This window comes from Pristis pectinata, chromosome 11, assembly GCF_009764475.1.
Source record: "Pristis pectinata isolate sPriPec2 chromosome 11, sPriPec2.1.pri, whole genome shotgun sequence".
NCBI classification, from domain to species: domain Eukaryota; kingdom Metazoa; phylum Chordata; class Chondrichthyes; order Rhinopristiformes; family Pristidae; genus Pristis; species Pristis pectinata.
The window spans coordinates 77,923,825-77,950,979 of NC_067415.1; the positions used below are offsets into that span (position 1 = coordinate 77,923,825).

The following is a 27,155-nucleotide window of genomic DNA, read 5'->3' on the forward strand; positions in this document are numbered from 1 at the left end:
GAGTTTGTATTGAGCAGTGCAACAGCACGGCAGATCATGCCAGCTGCCATTTGGTTCAACCAACGTTAAATCATTTCAGACAGAGTGCCTGAACACTGACCCTGGTAATTTTGTGTGCCAAGGTGCTTGTGTTTGCATAGCACTGTGTCACTGACCTCATCTTCCTTCGGAAAACTCATACTGCCAAGACAAGTGTCGACACTTCCAAGCTCTGTGTCAGTTCCTACCTTACATTTCCTTGGAACTGTTAACATTTCACTGTATGTACATATGTGCATCAAACTGCTATTTCTTTACTACCAGAGCAGCTTTCCCTGGTTCTGGCAATAGATGGCGGGAGCTGAAAGAGAAGGCTGCATGTCTCTGAGCAGGGTCTTGGGGGGACTAGCATATTGCGCCATTTTGCCACATCCTGCAGTAGGTGTATAGAAGAAAGGAAAACAGGAGTGGACCATGTGCTCGCTCTACCATGTAGTTAGGATGCGGCTAATCCTGTATCTCGGTCTCCTTGCGTGAAGGAATTTCTCCCTTTCTCAATCTTAAATTATTTAATGGTTTAACAGTTCAATACAATAATTCCTTGATTTATGCAATAACACCATTGACTCTTAAGTTATGTGTCTTCAGTCTATGAAGCTAATTTTCACGCTGATGTATTAGAACGTCACTCTCCCTGCACTAGAGTCTGCGGAGGGCACAAGTGTCATTCAGTTGGCGAACTTCAACCAATAGCAACCTATGGGCTGAGTTGCAATGCATTGCCTTCCAGGAGTTCAGGATAGCAGGCTGGTTGGCGGAAAGGCTTTCGAGAGTTGGGAGGTGCAGAAATGGAATCACAGGAAATTAATGACGCAGAAGGAGATCGTTCAGCCCACTGAGTCTGTGCCCGTTGATAAAGAATTAATCCCACCTTCCAGCACTATGTCTGTAGCCTTGTAGTTCACAGCTCTTCAAGTATACGTGAGGGTTTCCATCTCTATCACCCCTTCTGGCAGTGAGTTCTAGACTCTCATCGTCCTCTGGGTGATTTTTCACCATCAACCACCTCCCCCCCCCCCCCAACTTCCTATCTACCAACTATGTTAAATTCTACTCCCCCTTTGGCTTTTGATTCCTCAGCGAAGGGAACTGTCTTTCCTGTTTATCTAGGCTCTTATAACAATCAAGTCTCCCCTCAGCCTCCTCTTCAAAGAAACTTCTCCAGCTTATCTAGTGTGTTCCCTGATACAGGCAGTCTCCAGGTTGTGTAATGGTTCCTGAGAACTATCCATCAGACGATTTCTCTGTGTCAGAAGCATCCATTTTCTGTAGCTACACATATCATATTGCTCTAAGTACACAATGCTATAATTCCTTCATTTCATTCAATATTCACCCTGACATTACCCAGAAACTAATGGAATATATACTGTGTACAGTCATTAATGAATATCACAAAACATATTATTAACATTATTACAATCTTGAAAAATGCTTTAAAAATGTATGGAAGAGTTTCCGTTAAGTCAGATATCGACCCGAAACGTGGATGGTCCCTCTGCCTCCACGGATGCTGCCTGACCTGCTGAAATCCTTCAGTAGTTTTTTTTTGCTGTAGATTTCCAGAAGTCCAGTCGTCCATAACCCGGGGATCCCTGTATTTGTTTTATCTTTGTTCTTTCTCAGCTTCTTTCTGCTGCTTCTGATTCGTTCCCCCGTTTTCTCCGTTCCTTTTGTTTCTTCTTTTCCCTGCTGTTTCACTCTCCATTCTGTCCAATCTCTTTGATCTTTTAGCCGCCTCTTGTTTCCTTCACTCTCCCCCCGCCCACCCCCAAAACCATCTGTTCTTTTTGAGAATAATGGCTTCTGGTTTATCAGTTCTTTTCCAAAATAAATTTAATTCTTGCAATAATGAAAACAATGTGAATTTGGAAGGTAATCTAATATTTTACAGAGACATATAGAGTTTTGATTACCCGCCTTTAATCATTACTTTAAACCCTCTGATGAACAGCAATTAAAAAAAAGTCAAATAAAGCAGTTGAATGTTTGTGTTTTAACATTGCAAGATATAATTTCCATGCCTCTGCCCGAGGCATTTATGAATCATGGCTTTTTATTTTAACGTGATTAATCTTGTTTTACTCAAATTAAATAGAGTTCAAAGTTGAAGTTGCAGAGAATGCACGATGTAAACAGACCAAAATTCTTCCATCAGGCCTGAGGTTGTGTAGGAGTTTCTGATCTCACCAGCCAGTACCGTTGTATGCACATTCACAAAGGGCTCACTCTAACCACTCAAACAACACAATCGTCCCATCGACACCTTGCTTCTGAATTCAGATTTTCCACTGCCATTTCACTGACATTTGATAACTGATGAACAGTTTGTCCACGTCCACTCAAAAAGAGAAAACCAAGCACGGCAATAGTGTTGATTAGATGCACAGTGAAAATCAAAACTTCACTCAGTGTCCAGATAACTTTGTTTACAGCTTATCCCCATGATTGGCCCGGTTTTACCCTATCAGAGACAAGCTGCTTTTGGCTTCTTTTCTTTTCAGTTCTGACAAAGGGTCTCCAGCCTCAAACGTTGACTCTGTTTCTCTTCCCACAGATGCGGCCTGACCTGCTGAGTATTTCCAGCAATTTTTGTTTTTGTTTCAGGTGCACAGTGAGATCACCTTCCTGGTACAGTGCCTTGTGAATGTATTTGTATTTACTGTAAAAACTGGAGTATATCAGGTTTTGTGGAAGAGGCTAAAATCGGTTTGGACAATTTATACACAAGTGTATTTGTCTAATAAAATTTGGCTTAGTGAACTTAAGCATTTATTTTCCAGGCTCATATTCTGCCCAACTTTACCTGCAGCAAAGGTTATATTATTAGTGGAATAAATAGGGTTTCAAACTTGAGTTTTCTCTCACTATGGACCTAAGCTAAGTCAAGTCAAGTTTCTTGTCATGTGCATAAGTACAGTGAGGTACAGATACAATGAAAAGCTTGCCTGCAGCGGCATCACAGGCACGTAGGTTCAGACAACACATGGAATATAAATTATGCATAAATTATACACACCAGAACAAAAAGATTGTGTAAAAGAAAACATTAGTGCAAGACTAACACAATCAGAGACAAGTACATAGTTGTGCAAGAGGTGGTCCATAGTGTTCTGTTGCTGAGGTAAGATTAGGGTTGTGGTTAAGTATATTTTACACCCCAGATTCTTAAAGTGAAGTCTTCAAAAGGGGAGAAAAGGCTTATACACTGGTGTGACTTATACAGCAATCTTTACAGTACCATTTTTCACTCTCCAAAAATAAGTGAAGTGACTTCTTTGCTGTCTTGCCCTTGTTACCTCTTCAGGTATCCAAAACCCTCCTGAATACTTTTGCATCTTCTACTCTTCATTAACTTGAACCCATACAACATTCTGCAACTCAAATCTGAACTCGTACCAAGTCCTGCGCACCCTTTGCTCCTGTGCTCATTAGCTCACTCTGGGTTCTATAATATAATTGTAACCCTTTGTCACTTCTCCCTATCACCTCCCAGTTTCTGGCATCATTCCTGCCCTCATCTGTCTATCACCTCAATGGCTGGTTTCAAGGAGCTTGAAGTATCAATGGATGTTACATTGTTTAAGAGAGTATCGTTGCACAAGTATCAATAGGAGCAATTGCTTGTCAATTTCCAAAGCAACTCTCTGAAGTGGCATCCTGCGATGAAACTGACAATCTGTGTCCTGAAGAGATAATGGTGTCTGATTACTGTGGGGAGGTTTCATGGAAACACTGGCTGTCTCCTCTCTTTCTTTCCAGTCCAGATGATGGGTCTTGATTTGAAACGTCGACTGTCCATTTCCCTCCATAGATGCAGCCTGACCCGCTGAGTTCCTCCAGCATTTTTTGTGTTGCTCCAGCTTCTAGCATCTGCAGTCTCTTGTCTCCTATCAGATTTCATCATCTTCAGCCCTTTGTCACTTCTCCTTATCACCTCCCAGCTTCAGACATCATTCCCGCCCTCATCTATCACCCCCCCCCCTCACCTGGATCCACCTATCACCTGCCAGCTCTTGCTCCGCCCCCTTCCCCTCACCTTCTTATCCTGGCTGTCTCCACCCTTTCTTTCCAGTCCAGATGAAGGGTCTCCACCCAAAACGTCGACCGTCCATTTCCCTCCATAGATGCTGCCTGACCCACTGATTACCTCCAGCGCTTTTTGTGTTACATGTAAAAGGTTTTATTTTCTCAAGACTGGCTCTCGTTTGAATTTAATCATACTTAGGGGAGCTTGTTTGTACGTACAGGGTGTCCATAAATTGGGAGTTCATAACCCAGGGAGGGCTTGTAGAGGCAATGGAGAGTGGCCAGCCAATCTATCAGCCTACACATTTCTGGGAAGTGGGAGGAAATCGGAGCACCCGGAGGAAACTGATGCAGCCTGTGTACAACCTCCACACAGGCAGCACCGGAGATCAGGATTGAACCCAGGTCGCTGGAACTGTAAGGCGGCAGCTCTACCGGCTGTGTCACTGTACCATCCAATCACGTCTCTATCTTGGAATTCCTTTTAAGGCGCTTCTCAAAATCTAGACCAAGTTTTTTGCACAGCTGTCCTGTACCTCCTTACTCGCCTGGGTGTCAGATTTCATTTGGTTAGTGCGCCCGAGCAGACCCTAGTTGGTTTGTTCAGTTAGAAACACAATGTGAGTGTGAGGTGCTGCTGCTTTTGTTATCAGCATGGCAATGGGTGAAAGGATTTGTTGATTTTAGAGAGGTTTTACCTCACAGTTTGAGTGCTGATATGGCTGAAAGTTCAGGATAAAAGTAAGGAAGAATGGTGAAGGGTGGGGCAAGTCACGGCTTGCTCTGCTCCTGGGTGAAAGGATTTTCTGTCAAGCGACGGATGGCTGGTACGGAATCCCTGCCTGCTGATCGCAGTGGTCTGTCGTCGCTACTGCTGGGCCAGGCAGGGCTGACGGTGTGGAATGTGCTTCCACAGCTGATGAAGGAGAGTGGAAGCAGCTGATTTTCATGGCCCTGCGTCCAGACCCACAACTCAGCTTTGCGAGTGTGGAACTGTTGAGGCGCCTCGGTACTTGGCAGGAGCAGCCAGCAGCTGCCAGGGCATGAGCAACACTACTTTTCCTTTAAAGGTAACTCTTTCCGTTGTTTGCCCTGGGAGGGAGACAATGCAGCGAGTTCACACGCTCCACAGGGGGCTGGAGAGAAATAATGAAGGCAAGTGATTCTCTCTTTGAAATTCTCTCTTTGGAGTTTAACCTGGATAAATGTGAGGCACTGCACCTTGGCAGGACTGATGTCAAGAGGCAGTACACTCTAAAGGGCAAGACCCTTTACAGTGTTGAAGAGCAGAGAGACCTTGGGGTGCAAGTCCATGACTCACTGAAAGTGGCTACACAGGTAGATAGGGTGGTTAAGAAGGCTTATGGAATGCTTGCTTTCATTAATCGAGGTATTGAGTACAGGAGTCAAGAAGCTATGATGCATCTCCATAGAACTCTGGTTAAGCCACATTTAGAGTATTGCGTGCAGTTCTGGTCACCTCACTGTAGGAAGGATGTCGAGGCTTTAGAGAGGGTACAGAGGAGGTTTACTAGGATCCTGCCTGGATTAGAGGGCATGTGCTATCAGGACAGGCTGGACAAACTTGGGCTCTTTTCTCTGGAGCGGCGCCGGCTGAGGGGTGATCTGTTGGAAGTGTATAAAATTATGAGGGGCATAGATAGGGTGGACAAGCAATATCTTTTCCCCATTATTGAGCGATCCAATACCAGAGGACATGAATTTAAGGTGAGAGGGGATAGGTTCAGAACAGATGAGGGCTTTGTTTTTTACTGAGAGAGTGGTGGATGCCTGGAATGCGTTGCCTGATAGGGTGGTGGAGGCAAATTCTTTGGGGGCTTTTAAGAGGGCTTGGATGGGCACATGAATCAGAGGGATATGGGCATTCTGTAGGTAGGAGGGACTAGCTATATCAGCACAACATTGTGGGCCGAAGGGCCTGTTCTGTGCTGTACTGTTCTATGTTCTATATAATCCTGTTCTATGGGTGTTGGTGCTGGGATTGTTCAGTCAGATTGCCAACTCATCAAGTCTATAAACTCATACACCACATTTGAGTAGTTGAGGCCTGAGGTGGGTCAACCAATAACACTTTAAATGGTGGGGCAGGTCTGAGAGACGGAGTGGCCTATTCCTGCTCCTATTTTCTTGTGTTCTTGTATTTAAGTGTCAATGTCTTGGACAATGGCCAGCGTGCTTCTGAGAAAATAATAGCTCTGTCAAACTCCACATTGACCCACCACTTTCTTGAGGACCCTACTCCTCTAGATAAAATACTTTTAAGCCACAGGGAGATCCTGGGAAAGACTGTGAACAGGGGTTTCAGAGCTTTGCAGCACAATTTGGTGGAGGATGTGAGAAACGACTTTGATGAATGGATGCAGCAGTTGTAATGATTGATAGAGGGGAGGTGGGGAGATTTTATCTTCTGATCTGGAAAGTTCCAAATGATCCGGCGGTGGGAGCTGAAGGGGTTTATAATATTCAAGGACATGAGGTAAGGATGGGGAAGTTTCAATGTTGCTGGCAGAGAACAGGGGGTGTAGCATGACTCTTCATTAACAGCCAACAGAGGTACAATGGTAGTGGGTTCACTGGTTGGATGGTGACAGTGGGATCAGCAGCCAGACACACACTTAATGTGGTCCGGTCAGGAGCTAACATGGTGAAATGTGCTGATGATAGTCTTGCCAAGTGGAGTCGAGTTTATTGTCATATGCACAAGCACATGTGTGTACAGGTGCAATGAAAAGCTTACTTGCAGCAGCATCACAGGCAGAGTCCACTACTCTCTTTAGCTTCTTACCTAACATTGATTGTGATGAGAGTCATAGAAAGATACAGCATGGAAATAGGCCCTTGGGTCCATCGAGTCCATGCCGGCCATCAACCACCCATTTATACTAATCCTACATTAATCCCATTTTTAAAATTCTCTCCACATTCCCATCAACTCCCTCCAGATTCTACCACTCACCGACACACTAGGGGCAATTTACAGTGGCCAGTTAACCTACCAACCTGCTCGTCTTTGGGATGTGGGAGGAAACCAGAGCACCCAGAGGAAACCCCTGCAGTCACAAGGGGAACATGCAAACTCGACACAAACAGCACTGGAGTTGAGGATTGAACCTGGGTTTTTGGCAATGTGAGACAATGGCTCAACCAGCTGCGTCACTGTGTCGCCCAGAGGCAGAACGTGGACACCTTTTGGTCCTCGCACAGCTCAAGGATGAGCTGTGTATAATTTGGGATCTTGACAAGGCCAACTCATGGTTTATTGACCATTGTGAATTGCCCCTGTGAATGGTAGAATCTAGAGATAGTTGATTGGGTATGTGGGAAGGATAAAATGGGATAGGTGTAAATGGGTGCTCGATGGTCAACATGGACTAGATGGGCCAAAGGGTCTGTATACATCTTTCATGACTCTATGACCCAATAGGCTTGACATTGTGCCTGTCATTGCAAATATCTATGACAATGGTGGATAGACAGGAGATGGGCTGAATGGCCTCCCATTACCTCTCTACGACCCTACTCAGGAACAGTCTGCCGCCAACCTGAGGAGCAGAGTTGTGACTGTGGACTTCTTACAGACTCACGATGCAGCACATCAGCCTCTTGCTGTCTCTCACTACAAGCAGAGGGCAGGGTCACCAAGGTATGTCACATCAGTTCTGCTGAGAGTCACAGGTGGAAGAGAATTCATCCTCTGTGAGGCCCTCGGTCATATTATTTTGTCCCATTGCTTCACCTCTACTTGAAACTAATGAGGCCCATCAAAAAGTGAGGGAAAATTGCATGAGTTTTTTTCAAAAGTTTACTTTGTTCACTGTATGGAGTCAATACAATTGGGACATGTCTTTCACCATGTTCATTGTACTATCAATTCAATAATTCTCTTACAATGTGTCAACGCCATTCATTCTTCGTCCTTGAACACTACAACCCAGGGAGTGTTTGATAGGCTGGTCCACAGTAGGACTCCAGAGCCTTTGAATTGGCTGCACCAAGCTTCACCGTGGCCCTCAGCATGTCCCTTGGAACATGCCGGTCATCAGCATTCACTTGCAGACACCCTTCACTGGAAGACCAGTGAGTGTCAAGCAGACCAAAGTGCGCCTTTCGCCAAGTTGATGACCTTCCAACAGCAGACCATGTTTGTCTCAGTTTGCGTTCCCGTAGATCACAGGGTCCTCTGTTAAGTAGCTGCTCGGGGTGGACCTTGATAAGAACCACTGCATTCCTTTCCACACTTCCTTGACAAACTTTTTATTTCAAAAATATATACAGTATATGTATTACTTTACATTCATTGTGCCATCAGACCAATACAAACCCTTACAAGGCATCAATATCACTCATGCTTCCTCTTTGAACAATAGCGTGGCTGCGAGGTGTTACACAGATCCCAGCCCCTAGGTGTCCAGTGGCAGCAGAACCTTAGACTGTGACCCTTCCACATGAACCACCAAGCTTCCGTATGTCTCTCACCACGTACACCTGCGCTTTGGAATGTGTCAGTCGGCGGCATTCGCTTCTCCAGACTTTGAAATTAAACAAATATTTTGTAAAAAATATATACAGGAAATACAATTAGTACATTTTTTTCCAGTCTTTCTTGACAACCATGATTTGCTATTTGCAGATTGTGTTTACAGCACCTTCTCCTTACAGCAAACGTGATTCATTTCTTCCCTTCTGTCAGGATCTTTGATTCTTACCCTCCGGTTACACTGTGTACACTCTGTGTGTCATTAAGGGTTAATGGTGGAAGTATTTTGCTGTGAGGTGCTGAAGTGCACCCCACTCTCAGAAATGTGCCAGGGGATAAGCCTCTGAGCCGACTTGTCACTTCCTTGCAGCCGGAAGAGGAACTGCAATGAATGACAAGTAAGCAGGTTGCATTTTGAGGCAGATCACTTGGAAATGAGTTTATCATGATTTTATTCACTTGGGGCAAAGAGACAACACCTTTAAGCTAATGAGTGGGGTTCCTTACAGGAGCTACACTTCAATACTGGTTGAACTGAAAATCCACTCTGGTTTTCAGACCTCAGCTGTTGTTACAGAGTCATAGAGAGGTACAGCACAGAAATAGGCCCTTCAGCCCATTGAGTGAGCCCTGACCATCAACCACCCACTTATACTAATCCTACATTAATCCCATTTTATTCTCCCCACATTCCCATTAACTCCCCCCACCCCCATATTGTACCACTGACCTTTACACTAGGGGCAATATCCAGTGGCCAGTTAACTTACCCACCTTCATATCCGTGGGATGTGGGAGGAAACCGGTGAACCTGGAGGAAGCCCACACAGTCACAGGAAGAATGTGCAAACTCTGCACAGACTGCGCCCTTGGACAGCTACATGGATAGGAAAGGTTTAGAGGGATATAGGCCAAATGCGGCAAAATAGGACTAGCTTAGATGGGCATCTTGATCGGCATGGACGAGTTGGGCCGAAGGGCCTGTTTCTCTATGACTCTATGACACCCGGGTCTCTGGAGCTGTGAGGCAGCGGCTCTACCAGCTGTGCTACTGTGCTGTCCGGTGTTACTGGATCACAAACCACGCGGCTCGTTTTGGTTGTGATGTCCTACTCTGGGGATCAGGATCTGCTACACTCATTATTCATCTCCAAGTCAGAAGTTTGTGCGTAGTGGGTTGTGAGGCCAAAGACCTGAGATCAAAGACCGGGCAGAGCCTCCAGTGTCTCACAGACAGATCCAGGTTAGCTGGGACATTATTGGGAAGAGCCAATATTTATTGGCCCCTGCTAGGTGGTAGTGAGCTCTCCACTTTACACAGAACAACAAATGACATGTGTGAGGAAATAACTCTGTGACCCACCAGTTCTGCTAATTCACTAGATACTGGAGTTACTATTTTTTGAAATACACAGACCCTTTTCTACCAGCAAGCCCATCACACACGAAGTGCCACATCCGCTGTTCCAGCCAGTGAAATATTTTGTCCCATGCAGAGGGCAAAGGGTGGCGTGCCAGAACATTAGTACGAGCAGCACTTCTTTGTGCCACTCGTAGGAACTGCACTTTGCCCTGGTGCTGCTCCTTCTCACAATAGAGCATTACTTTCAGCGATATATGTTGTTAATGGCAAACAAACCTCCCTCTCCTTCAAAGTCTCCTTGCAATGCAGACTGATCTACTGTGAAGTCTACTGTGAACTCGTCATAAAGGCTAAACATTGGAAATTAGGAGCAGTGCTGGTCTTGTCATAGAGTCATAGAGTTATAATACACCATGCAAACAGGCCCTTTGGCCCAATTTGTCCATGCTGACTATGGTGCCCACCAAGCTAGTCCTGTTTGCCCATGTTTGGCCCATATCCCTCTAAACTGCTCCTATCCATGTACTTATCCAAATGCCTTTTGTTATTGTACCTGCTTCAACCCCTTCCTCTGACAGCTCATTCCATATACGCACCACCATCTGCGTGAAAAAGTTGCCCCTCAGGTCCCTTTTTCACCTCTCACCTTAAACCTATGCCCTCTCGTTTTTAGTTCCCCTTCCCTGGGATAAAAAGACTGTGTGCATTCACCCTATCTATACCCCTCATGATCTCATAGATCTCAATAAAGTCACCCCTTAATCTCCTGTGTTCCAAGCTGTCTTGTGCTGAGATATAGATTTCACTGCACATTTTTCCTCCAAATGCACAGTTCTGCACAATTGCCATATCTAGTTGAATTGCAAGTGACCATTTATCAATTAGGTGCCAGGACGGTTTAACATGAGGAACATCAGTCATTCAAATCATATTTAGCTCCAACTACGTTTTAATTATATTTGGCTACAACTCCAGGACAATATGGAAATGCACAATGTATTTTGACAATACTGTATTTCATGATAGTTCCTTTCTTTGAAAATCAAACACTACTGATGAAAATCTGAAATAAAATCATAATGTTGGAAGTACTCAGGTTGCCTGATCCACTGTGGTCCCAGCTTTTTCTGTTTCCTGTAGTTCTTTACGCTGACTGCTTAATGCTGGGCTCTTATGGGGTGGATTGTGGGGGGAATGTGGGGCCAGAGTGGGAGTAACATAGAATGCACAAGGGGCTCCAGAGCTGCCAGTGCCTCAAGCATAGGCAGCCAATCCTGTAACATCCCCAGGCAGGGGAGCTTGGTTTCCATGTGGTGAGAGCCAGCTGTCTTTATCCACTATGTCATTGAGTCATACAGCATGGAAACAGACCATTTGCTCCACCACATCCCCACCAAGCAGTTGGTACCCATCCCTATCAATCCCATCTTCCAGCACTTCTATGTCTCGGCGATTCAAGTGCTCATCTAGACACTTCTGTCAGTGACTGCTTCCACCACTCTCAAAGGCAGTGTATTCCAGGTCCTTATCATTCTCTGAGTGAAAAAGGTCCCCCTCAGATCCCCACTAAATATCCCCCTTACCCTATCTCTGATAATGGGGAAAAGTTTCTTGCAGTCTGCTCTATCTATTACCCCTTGTAATTTTATATACCTCAATCATGACCCCTCTTAATCTCCTCTGCTCCAGAGAAAACAGACCGAGCCTTTCCAGTCTCTCCTCATAAGTGAAACACTCCATCCCAGGCCAACATCTCGGTGAATCTCCTCTGCACCCTCTCCAGCGCTGTCACATCCTTCCCATAGTGCGGTGGCCAGAACCGCACACGGTACTCCAGCTGAAGTCTGACCAACGTTGGAGCATAACCTCCTGACTCTTGCGTTAAATGCCCTGACTAATGAAGGCCAGTATCCCAGATGCTTTCTTAACCACGTTATCTACCTGCGCTGCCACCTTCAAGCATCTTAGGACTTGTACACCTGTCTGAGCATCACAAGCAAAGCCCAATGATTCAGAAGCTACTTTCTTAAAGCGATTATACTGGCTGATTGACTTATCCATGTGCGGTTCTGCATGTAGCAGGGCAGAACTTCCAGTGACCAGCCTCACCTTGCCTTTGGAGGTGCATTATTTGTACTCCCAGCTACCAGACAGTCAGCCCTCAGCAGAACTGCCAGGCCAATGTGGTTCCCCACCCACTGAATGGCCTTGACCCACCCATGGTTAGATGAAGCAGTGCCTCAGATCATCACTGTGTCATATATCATGTAATTACACGCTAAGTAGATGGTGTTTAATACGTTCTCATTGACTCACCCCACTTTGAGACTGGCCCCAGGTTCATTTCCAGCCCATAAGCAATGTTAGCCTGTAATGGAAACATCGGGTATCTTTACTGTTTGCAAGTCACTCTCCCAGTTTTAAACCACAGTCACTTTATTGAAAACTGATGCTAATTTTTGAGAGCACTTCTCTCCCAAGAAGTTTGCCCTGGTTCATGTAACCATTCTGCTTCCCTGATGTGCTACTGTGATGTGCTGTGGGCTATTGTTGCAGTAGGGTCCAGGTCAGACTTCTGCTACTCAGCAGTCAAGGTGTGCTGACTCCAGTGTTGGAGACTGCTGGCCTGCACAAGGGCTGGGACACCTGAGCGCTGAGGAGCACGGAGTGGAGACCCTGTCGGAGGGATGGCAGGGGCTTCAGAAATGGGTCGGCAGGTACCTAATCCCATTTGTCTATATTCCGACATAAACAGCCTGTAAATACTGGCAGTTATAGACGTAACCGCGACCCGCCTTTGCGAGATTGCCCCTATTATATCAAAAAATGGAACAATTGCATGAACCAGAGTAAACTTCGTGGGAGAGGAGCTCTCTCAAAAATTGGGATTTATTTTCAGTAATTCTTCAAAGACTTTTTTTGTTTCAGTCACGTGACTGTGGTTGAAAACCAGGCGAATGATTTGCAAATTGTGGAAATACCTAGTGATCCCTTTGGAGACACAAGAGACTGCAGATGCTGGAAGCAGGAGCTGGAGGAACTCCGCGGGTCAGGCAGCATCTATGGAGGGAAATGGACAGTCGATGTTTTGGGTCGAGACCAAATGTCGACAGTCCATTTCCCTTCACAGATGCTGCCTGACCCACAATGATCCCTTTGACTCACCTTCGTGACCCAGGAGGAAGCTTCCTCCTCCTCGCTGGTCTGCAGGCAAGTTATAAGGTTGCTTAACTGCAATTACTCTGCAAATAACAAGCAGCAGAAAACTTCTTTGCCAGCTCTTCGATGTACACTCAGCTCTTGGAAAAAAGTGAGTCATAACTATGTGCATCTCTTACACACTTGGATGATTTCTGAAGGTGGATCAGTTTGCAGAGGAAGGGCGGCAAGTCACAGTAATCTGACATCGAGCTGGTAAGAATGGAATCACGGGGTCAGCCCATCACCTGCCCTCTAACCTGTACTGCACGTCATCCTAACTAAAAGCCCGCATTGGTTGTTGTTAAATGTCCTTTAGTTCATTCTTCGCCACACTAATTTCTGCGTTCACACAACTTCCTTCCTCTCAGGACTGTGGTTAAGTGTGTGTCTTCACTCAGTCCTTAATATCACATAGCACTGCCACTTACTACTAAACCACCTAATGCAGCATATTGTGTTTCTTCTGTACTTAGTGGCCACCAACACTGGAGAGGCTAACAGTCCAACGCTCTTGAGCCATGCCACATGTTTCTGAGCGTGCTTTCCCTTTTTGTGCTTCAGTGATGGTGAGGGCAGGAGAAGGGCCTTCTCTGGATGCAGCACGGATTCAGTGAGCGGGGCGGGGACGGTGCTCACCCCGCGTCGGATCTCCTGGCGCCAGCGGATCTTCCTGCGCGTTGCCTCGCCCATGAACAAGTCACCGGCCACCATGCAGCAGAAGGGGACATTGGAAGGTACAGTGTTTACAGACGCAGGCTATCAACAGTTATACCTAGTCATGGAGAGAGAGAGAGAGAGAGACCGCACAGAACCAGGCCCTTCGGCCCATCGAATCCATGCTGCCCATCGACCACCCTTCCACATTAATCCCGGTTTTTAACCACCACGCATTCTCATCACTCCCCCCGCGCCCCCTTAGATCCTGCCACTCCCCTACTCACTAGGGGCAATTTACAGCAGCCAATTAACCTACCAACCCGCACATCTTTGGGATATGGGAGGAAACCGGAGCACCTGAAAGAAATCCATGTGGCCACAGGGAGAAGGTGCAAACTGCACACTGACCAACACCCAAGGTCAACACTGAAGCTGAGTCTCTGGCACTGTGAGGCAGCAGAACCACTTTGCTTGCACCTTAGAGCAGTAACAGTTCCTGTTTATGTTTCACAGGTGAGATTTCAAACAAAATCAGTCACTGAACCACAATGAGATCGAGGCAGGTTTTGAAGAGTAGGGAAGAGACAGAGGCAGAAAGGTTAAGGGAAGGAATTGGGATGGTGGGAACCGAAGGCATGGCTGCCAATGATGGAATGAATAAATTTGAAGGTGCTCAAAAGATCAGATTTCATAGAGGGCTAGAGATATAAGGGGAGAAATCATGGAGAGATTTGGAAACAAAGGTGGGAACTTTAAGATTGTGATGTTGCAAGATGGGAACACAGAATTAGAGTTTTGGATGAGAAAATATTTTGGAGATAAGACATAGGAGACCGGCCAGGTGCAAGCATTCCTTAAGTGAGGATCTGGGCATCACTGGTCAGACCAATGTTTAGTGCTTATCCCAAATTGAACTTGAACTGAGTGGCTTGCTAGGTCCATGTCAGAGGAGTTAAAATTCATCCACACTGATTGGATTGTAATCACTCGTAGGCTGGGCTGTGTAAGGAGGGCAGATCCCCACTGAAGAACATGAGTGAATCAGATGAGTTTTGGTGACAAGCTGAGGTGATCGACATTGACAAGTGGGTGTAATCTGGTGGACCATTAATTCAGGATTTGTTGCACCAGGGATAGATATTGAATTACCACAGGTGGTGAAGATGGAATGTATTGGGTGTTCCTGTCATAGTGGGTGGATTGAAAATCAAGCAATTGAGACTGAAGAGTCATCATTGAATGTTATGGCACGGAAGGTCATTCAGCCCCTACACCAGCCCCTGGTTAGAGTGTCCTGTTAGTCCCGTCAGTCCTATTTCCCTTCTCCTTCCCCATGGTCTGGCAAATTATTCTCTCAGGTGTATCTTATAATTTTCCTTTTAAAGGACCCAATTTGTTCTGTTTCCACCACTCCTACACACGGCGAGTTACAAATGCCAACTATTTCTGAGAAAAAAGTTTCTCCTTTGTATCTTCTTCCCAGAAATTTTATTTTGTGCCCCCTCCACTTTTTACCCAATGGTATGAGCATTGAATTTTCCAATGTCAAGTAACCCATAAGCCCGGTGTTCCCCTCCCACACACATTCATCTGTCCACCTTGGTTTCTTCTCCCTTTTCACCGTTCCCATCCCCATCTCCCTCTACCTCCCCCACCTGGTTCCATCTACCCATCATCCACCCCCCATCTGGTTCCGCCTATCACCTACTTGCCCCTGTCCCATCCTCCCTCATACTGCTATATACGTTGTCACTCTTTCCCCTTCCCTCTCAGTCCTGATGCTGGGTCTCGAGCTGAAATGTCGACTTACACCTTTTGCCTCCACAGATGCTGCTTGACCCACTGAGTTCTTTGTGTGTTCTGTTTTTTGTTCCACTTTTTACCCTCTCCAACCTGATCATGACCTTGTGTACCTCAGTCTAACATCTTCTTGACCTTCTTTCCTCCAAGGAAAACATTCTCAACTCCTCGATTCTAACCTTGCCCCTGAATCATTCCAATAACACTTTACAACACCCTTCACATCTTTTCTAAAACATGGCAATGAGAATTGGATGCAATGCTTCGGTTGTGGTCTCCCTACTAGTGCAAAGATAGAAGGTTGACAGAAACAATGGTCTCCTCCTATATGTCATGATTAGAAGGAGGCCATTTGGACCATCAAGTCTGTGCCAGCTCACAAAGCGATCCCATTCCCTCACCAGTTTCCCCTGAAACCTATTTTCCCCCACATTCTAATCAACACCTTCCAGATTCTACCACTCACCTACACACTAGGGACAATTTACGGTGGCCATTTAACCTATTGACCCACGTGTCTTTGCCATATGGGAGGAAACTGGAGCACCCTGAGAAAACCATGGGGTCACTGGGAGAACATGCAAACTCCACACAGATCCAGGTTAAACCTAAGTCACTGGAGCCATGAGGCAGCAACTCTACCTCGTTGTGCACTGTACCCCACTTGAGGACCCAGAATTAAATTAACATGGACAGACACCTGTACTGGGGCAGACTCCACTCGGACTGAAGAAGCATGATGAAGAACCTCTCACGTTTACTCGGTTCCTGCATTTGACTCAATCCCAGAGACACAAGTCTCTGCTCTCATTCACTCATTGGCCTAATACTGGGTTTTAAGCAGAGAACATAGAAGAGTACAGCACAATACAGGCCCTTCAGCCCACCATATTGTGCCGACCTTTAAACCTCGCCTAAGACTATCTAACCCCTTCCTCCCGCATATCCCTCTATTTTAAATTCCTCCATATGCTTATCTAGCAATCTCTTGAATTTGACCAATGTACCTGCCTCCACCACTGCCCCCGCAGCGCCTTCCATGCACCAACCACTCTCTGGGTAAAAAAACTCCCTCTGATATCTCCCTTGAACTTCCCACCCATTACTTTAAAGCCATGCCCTCTTGTATTGAGCATTGGTACCCTGGGAAAGAGGCGCTGGCTGTCCACTCTATCTATTCCTCTTAATATTTTGTACACCTCTATCATGTCTCCTCTCATCCTCCTTCTCTCCAAAGAGTAAAGCCCTAGCTCCCTTAGTCTCTCCTCATAATCCATACTCTCTAAACCAGGCAGCATCCTGGTAAATCTCCTCTGCACCCTTTCCAACGCTTCCACATCCTTCCTATAATGAGGCAACCATAACTGGACACAGTACACTAAGTGTGGTCTAACTAGAGTTTTGTAGAGCTGCATCATTACCTCACAGCTCTTGCACTCGATCCCACAACTTATGAAGGCTAACATCCCATAAGCTTTCTTAACTACCCTATCCACCTGTGAGGCAACTTTCTGGGATCTGTGGATATGAACCCCCAGGTCCCTCTGCTCCTCCATACTACCCAGAATCCTGCCATTAACTTTGTACTTCGCCTTGGAGTTAGTCCTTCCAAAGTGTACCACCTCACACTTCTCTGGATTGAACTCCGTCTGCCACTTCTCAGCCCAGCTCTGCATCCTATCACCACCAACAACACCACCAACCTTTTCTTTCTCCCTAGATCACCTTGACGGCATCGAGTTGCCACCCCTTTCCCCGCTTGCGCCTGCTGTAGAGGAGGACCCCTTGGCCTCTCTGCTGGTGGCGGATGACGTGCCCGAAGGGGAGAAGAGAAAGCGTTCCTCGGAAGAGCTCCGGCGCATGTGGCGAAAAGCCATCTGCCAGCAGATCCTGTTGCTCCGGATGGAAAAGGAAAATCAAAGACTGGAAGGTTTGTTCTACCAGAAATTTAAAATATATTTTCCATGGGCTTTGTAACACCCATTATGGACATACTGTCTGCCCTCTCTGTGCCCCTCACACAATTATCAGGTCCCTCCCTCAGCCTCCTCAGCACCAAAGGAAACAAACCCATTCCATCCAGATCTGCCCAGGGTGTGCAGGGACCAATTAGTTGAAGCTCTGCGAGGAGCAGGTGTGTGCCTTGCTTGGAATGCCCACTTAAAATAGGTGGTATTGTTGACAGTGATGAAGGTTATCAAAAATTACAGGGGGATCTTGATCGGCTGGGAAGAAGACTGTGTACATTCACCCTATCAATGCCCCTCGTGATTTTATACACCTCTGTGAGATCACCTCTAGGGTCTCCTCTGCTCCCAAGTTAAAAAGTCCCAGCCTGTCCATCCTCTCCCGAGAACTCAGTCCTTTTCTGCATTCTTTCCCGTTTAGTAACATCCTTCCAATGAATGGCAGATAGAATTTAATTCAGATAGGTGTGAGGTGTTGCATTTCAGAAAGTCAAATCAAGGTTGGGCCCTGGGGTGTGTTGTAGGACAGAAGGACCTTGGAGTACAAGTACACGGTTCGCTGAAGGTAGAGTCACAGGTAGACAGGGTGGTGAAGAAGGCTTTTCGCGTGCTGGCTTTCATTACTCAGGGCACTGAGTATAGAAGTTGGGAGGTTATTGTGCAGCTGTACCAGACATTGGTGAGGCCGCACTTGGAGTATTATGCTCAGTTTTGGTCACCTTGCAATAGGAAAGATGTTACCGAACTGGAAAGAGTGAAGAAAAGAGTTACAAGGATGTTGCCAGGACTCGAGAGACTGAGCTATTGGGAGAGGTTGGACAGGCTAGGACTTTTATCCTGGAGCATAGGAGCCCGATAGGTGATCTTATAGAGGTGTATAAAATCACGAGAGGCATAGATAGGGTGAATGCACACAGTCTTTTTCCCAGGGTTGGGGAACTAAAAACTAGAGGACATAGGTTTAAGGTGAGAGGTGAAAGATTAAAAAAGGACCTGAGGGGCAACTTCTTCACACAGACGGCGGTGAAAATGTGGAACGAGCTGCCAGAGGAAGTGGTTGAGGCAGGTACAATAACAAAAGGCAGTTGGACCGGTACACGGATAGGAAAGGTTTAGAAGGATATGAGCCAAATGCAGGCAAATGGCTCTAGGTTAGATGGGCATCTTGATCAGCATGGACCAGTTGGGCCAAAGGGCTTGTTTCCGTGCTGTGTGACTCTGCAGCCTTGGAGCAGGTCAGCGTCCTGTTCTCCATGGCAGACTAGTTGTCAGGTCCATTGCTTGCTGACAGCTGCACAGCAATCTGCTGAGGAGAGAGGAGACGGGGAGGAGGAGAACAAAGGATCATTGGTCACAGTCCATATCTACCTGGTCTGTGCGTGAACTTATTATAGCACAATTCCAGGATTTCCCCATTTGCCCCACAAGGAAAAAGATCAGAATGGAGATGCAAGAGACTACAGATGCTGGAATCTGGAGCAAACAAATAAACTGCTGGAGGAACTGTCTGTTACAGAGCAGCGTCTGTGGAGGCAGAAGAATGGTCGACGTCGTGTCTGGACCAATCGTGTGTATGCTTCAGTTTAATTTACCACTGGTAAAATTGTTGAAGCAGGAGAGAGAGAAAAAACACTGTTCAACTGGGTGGGGCACTTGAAGTAAGAAGTCATTTGTTGAAACTTCCAGGGATAATTATTGTCAAATTCAGCGACTGTACAGGCAGGTGTGTTCTGTCAGCCAGAGAAAACCTCCTGCTCTTAATATTGTGCTGCTTCATGGCCCCTGAATTACTAATTTGATGGATCTTGTTTCAAATGTAAACTTACAGCGAGCAGGGATGAACTTCAGACCAGAAAAGTGAAACTGGACTACGAGGAATTTGTGCTTTGCCAGAAAGAGGTTTCTGCAGTTTGGGACAAAATGTTGAGCACCCCAGGAAGGGCAAAGGTCAAGGTTGACATGGAGAAGGTTCACATGGCACTTAGTCAAGGTCAGTGCTTGATTGCCAACTGTATTTCCTAACCAGATGGTTTCTTCTCAGCTGTCAACAATCATTGTTTGCACGCTGATATTCATAGACTCAATGAGAGTTGGTGGAAGAGAAACTAATGAAAGAAATATTCCTTGGAATTATCAAATTTAACCAATTTTCAATCCATACCAGCATATTGGCTCCAATCCACGTGCTTTGATTTTGTGCATTAACCTCTTAAGTGACATTTTATCAAAGGCCTGAAGATGCAAATACACTACACTGACTGGTTCTCCCTTATCTCATCCACCAGTTACATCCTCAGAAAACTCCAGTAGATTTGTTAAGAATATTTCCTTTTCATATCCTCATGTTTATTTTGTCTGGTCCTGTTAATGTTTTCTAAGTGTCCAGTCACATCCTTTATAATAGACTCTAGCGTTTCCCTGACTCCAGATGTTAGGATAACCAGTCTGTCGTTTCCTCTTTTCCTCTGCTTTTTTAAATAGTGCGGTTACGTTTGTCACCCTTTGAATCTGCAAGAGTCATTCCATCATCTATCACACTTTGGAAGATGACAACCAATGCAATCACTCTTGTCGTGGTTACCTCTTTTTATACTCTGGACTACAGTTTATCAGGCCCTGGGGGATAATTGGCTTTCAGTCTGCTTTTCTCAGCTTGCTATTATTAGTTTCCTTTAATTCCTCTTTTTCCTTTGACCCTTGGTTCCCTGCCATTTCTAAGAAGTTATTTGTAAACTCTTCTGTGAAGACAGAACCAAAGCATTAGCTTAATTGCTCTATCATTTATTTGTTTCTCATTATAAATGCTTCAGTTTTTGACAATTAAGGACCTATATTTGTTTTTACTGATCTTCTTCATTTTACATAATTGAAGAGGCTTTTACAATCCAGTTTTATGTTTCTTGCATGTTTTTTCTCACACTCCATTTTCACTCTCTCAATCAATCTCTTAGTCCCATTTTTGCTAAATTCTATACCTCTCCCAATCAGGCTTGCTAACTTTACTGTCAACTTGATGTGACTCCATTTTGGATCTAATACCGTCCTTATTTCATGAGCGATGGTTGGGTTGCTTTACCTTTTGTATTTTTGTGCCAGAAAAGAATGTACAACTGTTGCAGTTCCTGCATTCTTCCATTAGATGTTAGCCTTGCCTTTCCACTGTCCTGACCTGCAATGAAACTCCCCAGTCTGCCAACCCAACTTACTTCTCACAGCTTTGTCATTTCATTTACATAGATTTAGGACCCAAGGTTAAACTACTTCACGTTCAGTCTTACTGAAGAATTCTACCACATTCCACATTATGGTCATTCTTCCTAAAGAAGACCACACAACAATATTATTCATTAACCCCTCATCGTTGTAAGGTGCCCAGACTAGGACAGCCTATTCCTGGTTGGAACCTCAGTATACTGGTCTAAAAATACACCTTCCAGGAATTAATCCCCTATAGTGTTATTGCTAAGTTGGTTGACTCATCTATACTGTATGTAGATTAAACCGTAGTGCCCTTGTTACATGCATCTCTGACTTACTGTTTGGTTCCACTCCCTGTATTACCACCACTGTTTAGAGACTTATAAACAACTCCCATCAATCTTTTTCTGTCTCTTGGTGCTTCTTAGCTCCAACCAGACTGAGTCTTGATTTTGTGAGCCAATATCCTTGCTCTGGTTTCATCCTTTATTAACAATATCACCCTACCTCCTCTTGCTTTTTGCCTGGTCTTCCTTATTATTGAAGATCCTTGGATCCCAGCATTGGTCACCCTGCAGCCATGTCTCCTTAATGACAGTTATATTGTATCTGTTTATATTTGTGCTGTTAATTTGTCTTCCTTGTTATAAATGCTTTGCTTATTCAATGAGTCACCTTTATATTTGTCTTTTCAACACTTAGACATCCGAGCTTTTTTTTTGTTTTCATTTCATGGCCTTATTATCATTTTTCTGTAATAGAATTAAAAGTAAAGTAACTGCACAGAACAATGCGAAAGTGGGTCTCCCAAGACTACAGATCCAAGCTCCACACAAGCCACTTCTTTGTCCAACATTTGTCAACCTTTCCTGTAACTTTCTCTGTGAAATTAAACTCAGGGAATTCAGCTGATCGATTCCATGCCCACTCTGGGTACCACAGTTGGCCCCATTCCCTCCCTCTTTCCCCAGGGTCCTGCATGTGACGCTTTGTCAAGCACTGGCACGATTCACCTCCAAAGGCACTGATGGATTCTGTTTCTCTCACTGTGACAGGCAGTGAATTCCAGATCCTAATTATTCCCGAAGTGAAATTGCTTCCTCACATGTAATTTTTCCCAGTGTTTAAAATCTGTGTCCCTTTGTCCTTGCACTGGTTGCTGATGGGAACAGCTACCCTCCAGATAAGATAAGAGAGATAAGATATCTTCATTAGTCACATGTACATCGAAACACACAGTGAAATGCACCTTTTGCGTAGAGTGTTCTGGGGGCAGCCCGCAAGTGTCGCCACGCTTCCGGTGCCGACATAGCATGCCCACAACTTCCTAACCCGTACGTCTTTGGAATGTGGGAGGAAACCGGAGCACCCGGAGGAAACCCACGCAGACAAAGGGAGAACGTACAAACTCCCTACAGACAGCGGCAGGAATTGAACCCACGTCGCTGGCGCTGTAAAGCGTTACGCTAACCGCTACACTACCATGCCTGCTCATCTATATCAGTCATACTTTTGTGCACAGTAGAAGAACTCACCTGAATACAAATTTGGAACAAAATTTATACTGCAAATTTTTGAGCACTTAGAACATAGAAGAGTACAGCACAAGAATTACCCTTCAGTCCATGATGTCTGTGCTGACTGCAATGCTGATTTTAACTCATCCCATCTGCCTGCACATGATCTATATCCTTCCATTCTCTGCCTGATCACGTGCCTGTTTAAATGCTCTTAAATGTTGCTGTCACTTGTCATCTGTTTAGCTTTTATGACAGATGAACGTCATATGCTTATAGTTTCAGTGACTTAAGTAACTGTGAGTTGTTATTGGTGGTGTGAGGTATCTGCACACTGGTACTTGGTGCTACAGTCTGACTGTAAGGAGGGTGTTCCTATTTGACCAGGTGTTCCGAAGTGTCGGAGAGGAGAGGTTTGGCAATTCCTCGCCGAGCAGTATCGGCTGAGACACCGGTTGGCGGAAAAGCAGCAACCAGGAGATATCTCGTACAAGGAACTCCTGAAACAACTGACAACCCAGCAGCACGCCATCCTGGTGGACCTTGGTAAGACAAATGACTCTGGTTGTGTGGAAACCCAGTGAACCACTTAATCTGTGCCAAGGTAGAATTTGAAGGTATATCATGAGCCTGTTAGCTGAATGAAAAAGATAATGAATGTATTGCCTACTCATTAAACTTACCTCACTCCTTCAAGAAAAGTACTTTAAACTGCAGTTTTTTAAGTGCAGTACTGTTTGAGTCCAATAGGTGGTGAGCTTACACATTATATTCTTAATTTTAAAATTAAGAGTGATAAAGCTTCATCTTCTCCACTTTGCCTCTCTCCCACCTCAGTATTTTCCCTATTACTATTGTACCTTTCTTTTCTAGTAAAATTATTTTATTTATTTTTCTTTGGTTATTTCTCTTTCCAGTTTCTTTTGCTCAGACTGCTGTGCGCTAATTAACATGTCTTTTTTATTCGTTTTCTGGATTTACCTTGGTGTTTCTGTGCCCCATTGATGCTCAGATCTAGCTTACCACCATTCTACCTCCCACCACGGCTATCGCTTGTGTCCCTTTGCATCGTCCTTGAGTTCAGGTACAGGACTTTTAACACCCCAATGCTGTGCAAGGTTGAGATTCACTCAGCTTACTTCAAGACCTCAGGAGTTCCCAGAGCACTTTTGAGCCAATTAAATGCTTTAAAAGTGTATCTGGTCTGGTGGCAGGTGGAACAACCTGTTTCATCAGGGTGAGACCTCACAAATGGCAGTGATGACCAGATTACAGGATTTTAACGAATAAAATCAGAAAATGCTGGAAATATTCAGTAGGTCTAGGAGCATCTGTAAAGAGAGAAACTGAATTAACATTACAGATCGATGACCTTTCATTATTTCCTTTCATTTGAACTGTCCATGTGCAATATTGGGGATAATGGATTGGGAGGTAACAATAATGTTGGTTCACTTATCCTGGCAGTGGACTTTACAGAGACAACACTGGAGGCATTTCTCCATGCCTTGAGGTGCCTGCTGTGGGTAAGATATGTCACAGAATCCCTGCTGTCTAGTAAACCATTAGCTTCATGCCCAATTTGATCTTCAAGTACTCTCTTTCTTAGACTGCCAGAAGAGGAGGTAGCACACTGAAGGTAGCAGTGAACTTCACCATCAGTATTTACCCTCACTGAGAGGTGCCTCCTGAGATATGGGAAGTGGCCCACGTTTTCTAGGGTCCTGTCGTGGAGGTTTGTGGCGGGGGGAGTTTCAGGTTGACAGAGGACTTTTGTGGATGTTAGTGTAAGACCCATTCACCTGTATGCTTCTGTGAATGAATCGACGATGACTTGGAGCTTAGCCTGAGAACCTGTGTTTACCCAAGTGTCAGCTGCCTACTGAGGTTAGAGTGACTTTGGTTCTGGGTTGGAGGTGGTGTAGGTTGAACAGTTTCCCTTTTGTCCTGTATATTTGCTGTACTCCAAAGGGAAGCTTGTTGGAGGTGAGGTGCAGTGTTGGAGAGATTGAGAGAAGTATTGGGACGATGAGGCAATCTTCTTTGACACCAATCTACACCTCATCTCCCATGTATGGGAAGAGGAGGATGTGCCACAGGACATCAGAGGCAGTGTAACCACAACCATCGTCACAAAAGGATATACATCTGATTGCGGTAACTACAACCAGGTCTCCTTCTACCTCTCACGGGGAAAGTCGTCACCAATGTCCTCCTCAGCCATCTCCCCTCAGTTGCTGACAAGCTGCTCCCCAAATTGCAGAGTGGATTCTGTCCATCTGAAGATATAATGGACATGACCTTCACCATGTGTCAACAGTGGAGCGGCGTTACCACTACACGTTTCCTTTTTTGACCTCACAAGAGCCTGTGATTCAATTGAGATGATCTATAGAGCATCGCTCCCAATTGGCTGGCTGCAGGTATTCATCGTAACCTTACACGTGCTACAAAATAGCATGCAGGTCTTGTTCTTAACCAACCTGTCCAAAATCGTCCCAACCTTGGTCATGACTTACTAAGCCGTGCAAAGGGCATCACCTCCAACAGTGCAGTACTCCCTCAGTACTGCACTGAGATATCAGTTTAGATTTCACGGTCAAATGTCCTGCGTGGGACTTGGACTCACAGCTGTCAGACTCAGATGCAAGAGAACAACAGGCTGACCCTCAGCTGTTTACACGACTGCCTGAAGTGAATCACAAGATGTGAGTCCATATTGGTAATTAGTTTATTATTGTCACGCGTACTGAGATACAGTGAAAAACTTTTGTCTTGCATGCCATCCATACAGATCATAAGTCCATCAAGGTAATACAAAGGGAAAAGCAAGAACAGAAAGCAGAATATAATGTTACAGTTACAGAGGAAGTGCAGTGCAGGCAGGCAATAAGGTGCAAGGGCCACAACGAGGTAGATTGAGAGATCAAGAATTCATCTTTATCTTACAAGATTATCTCACCACAGAATAACACGATAGTATAAAGAATGGTAACTATGAAATCATCAGGTTGTTGTTGAAAGCACACCGAGTTCACGAATGTTTTGAGGGAAGGAACCCAGTGATCCTTGCCCTGTCTGGCCTATGTGTGACTCCAGGTTTACTGGAGTCGACATTTAACCTCTGTCTGGTACAACCCACTTCACAAGCGACTGTAAATGGGTTGTAAATACTGATCTTGCCTCTGATGCCCACATGATTAAAAAGAACAATTTTACTGACTTCATATTTTGTGCAAACAATTACATTCTCAGTGTGAAAATAAGACAGAAACAAAAATTGCTGGAAGCGTGTAAACAAGACTTTCTCCTGTTATGTGCTGTTACAGGGCGAACGTTCCCCACGCACGCATATTTTTCGGCACAGCTGGGAGCTGGGCAACTCTCGCTGTTTAATCTCCTCAAGGCCTACTCATTGCTGGACAAGGAGGTTGGCTACTGCCAGGGCATCAGCTTCATTGCTGGTGTCCTTCTTCTGCACACAAGTGAGGAACAAGCCTTCGAAATGCTGAAGTTTCTCATGTACGACCTCGGCTTCCGTAAGCAGTACAGGCCCGACATGATGTCATTGCAGGTACAGTACAAGTTGCTCAACTTTTGATTATTAGAAACATAGAAAATCTACAGCACAATACAGGCCCTTTGGCCCACAAAGTTGTGCTGAACATGTCCCTACCTTAGAAATTACTCAGCTTACCCATAGCCCTCTATTTTTCTAAGCTCCATGTACCTATCTAAAAGTCTCTTAAACAACCCTATCGTATCTGCCTCCACCACCGTTGCCGGCAGCCCATTCCACGCACTTACCACTCTCTGAGTAAAAAACTTACCCCTGACATCTCCTCTGTACCTACTCCCCAGCACCTTAAACCTGTGTCCTCTTGTGGCAACCATTTCAGCCCTGGAAAAAGCCTCTGACCATCCATACAATCAATGCCTCTTGTCATCTTATACATCTCTATCAGGTCACCTCTCATCCTCTGTCGCTCCAAGGAGAAAAGGCCGAGTTCACTCAACCTGTTTTACTGTCACTCAACTTTGCTCCAAGGAGAAAAGGCCGAGTTCACTCAACCTGTTTTACTGTCACTCAACCTATTCATCTAGTTCCAAAAAATGCCGATTTGTGTCAAGATGGAGTTTCCTCAGATTTGGGTTCACAATTACTTCTTTGAGTTCCAGTTGGAAAACCTACTCCATCTAATCCAAGATTGCAGTGTTTTACTGAGCATTATTGACGCTGTATCCCAATCCTTGCTCCTCTCACAGATCAATAGGTTTCCAGACAGGGAGGGACTCAGAGGTATTACTAAAAAGCAGTGCTGTTTGATCAATTGTGATCTTAACATCTGGCGAAACAGGCTCAAGGACACGATGGCCTACTCTTGTACCCATTCCTTATATAGTTTTATTTCTTATCTACTCGGATTTAGAAGCAACAAACAATTTGCTGGAGGAACTCAGTGGGTTGAATAGCATCTGTGGGGGGGAAAGAATTGTCAATGTTTCGGATTGAAAGGCTGAATCAGGACCTACACACAAAGCGCTGGAGAAACTCAGCAGGTCAGGCAGCGTCTATGGAGGGAAATGGACAGATGATCTTTCGGGTGAGATCTGAAAGATCGACTGTCCAGTTCCCTCCACAGATGCTGCATGACCTGCTGAGTTCCTCCAGCGCTTTGTGCATTGCTCCAGATTCCAGCATCTTCTGTCTCTTGTGTCTGCATCAGGTCCTGATGCAGGGTTTCGACCCAAAATGTCAGCGATTCCTTATCCCTCACAGATGCTGCTCGACCTACTGAGTTCCTCCAGTAGTTTGTTTGTTGCTCCAGATCCCTGCATCCGCAATCTCTTGTGCCTCACATTTTGAAGCTTGTTGTTTCCTATCC

The 27,155-nt window shown here is 45.2% G+C and overlaps 1 protein-coding gene across 4 annotated transcripts in view; it reads left to right on the forward strand.

Annotated features, from left to right (window-relative positions):
- tbc1d4 (TBC1 domain family, member 4) overlaps positions 1 to 27,155 on the forward strand; it is a 259,728-nt gene that overhangs the window by 213,295 nt on the left and 19,278 nt on the right. For 3 of the 4 annotated variants that reach the window (XM_052025561.1, XM_052025562.1, XM_052025559.1), the window contains 5 exons: positions 13,692 to 13,864; positions 17,308 to 17,517; positions 19,383 to 19,544; positions 22,657 to 22,815; positions 25,599 to 25,843. In XM_052025561.1, the coding sequence (XP_051881521.1) occupies positions 13,692 to 13,864; positions 17,308 to 17,517; positions 19,383 to 19,544; positions 22,657 to 22,815; positions 25,599 to 25,843 (949 nt within the window). Of the gene's footprint in view, positions 1 to 4,907; positions 5,139 to 13,691; positions 13,865 to 17,307; positions 17,518 to 19,382; positions 19,545 to 22,656; positions 22,816 to 25,598; positions 25,844 to 27,155 lie in introns of those variants that run through there. The other variant, XM_052025560.1, reaches the window with a different exon arrangement.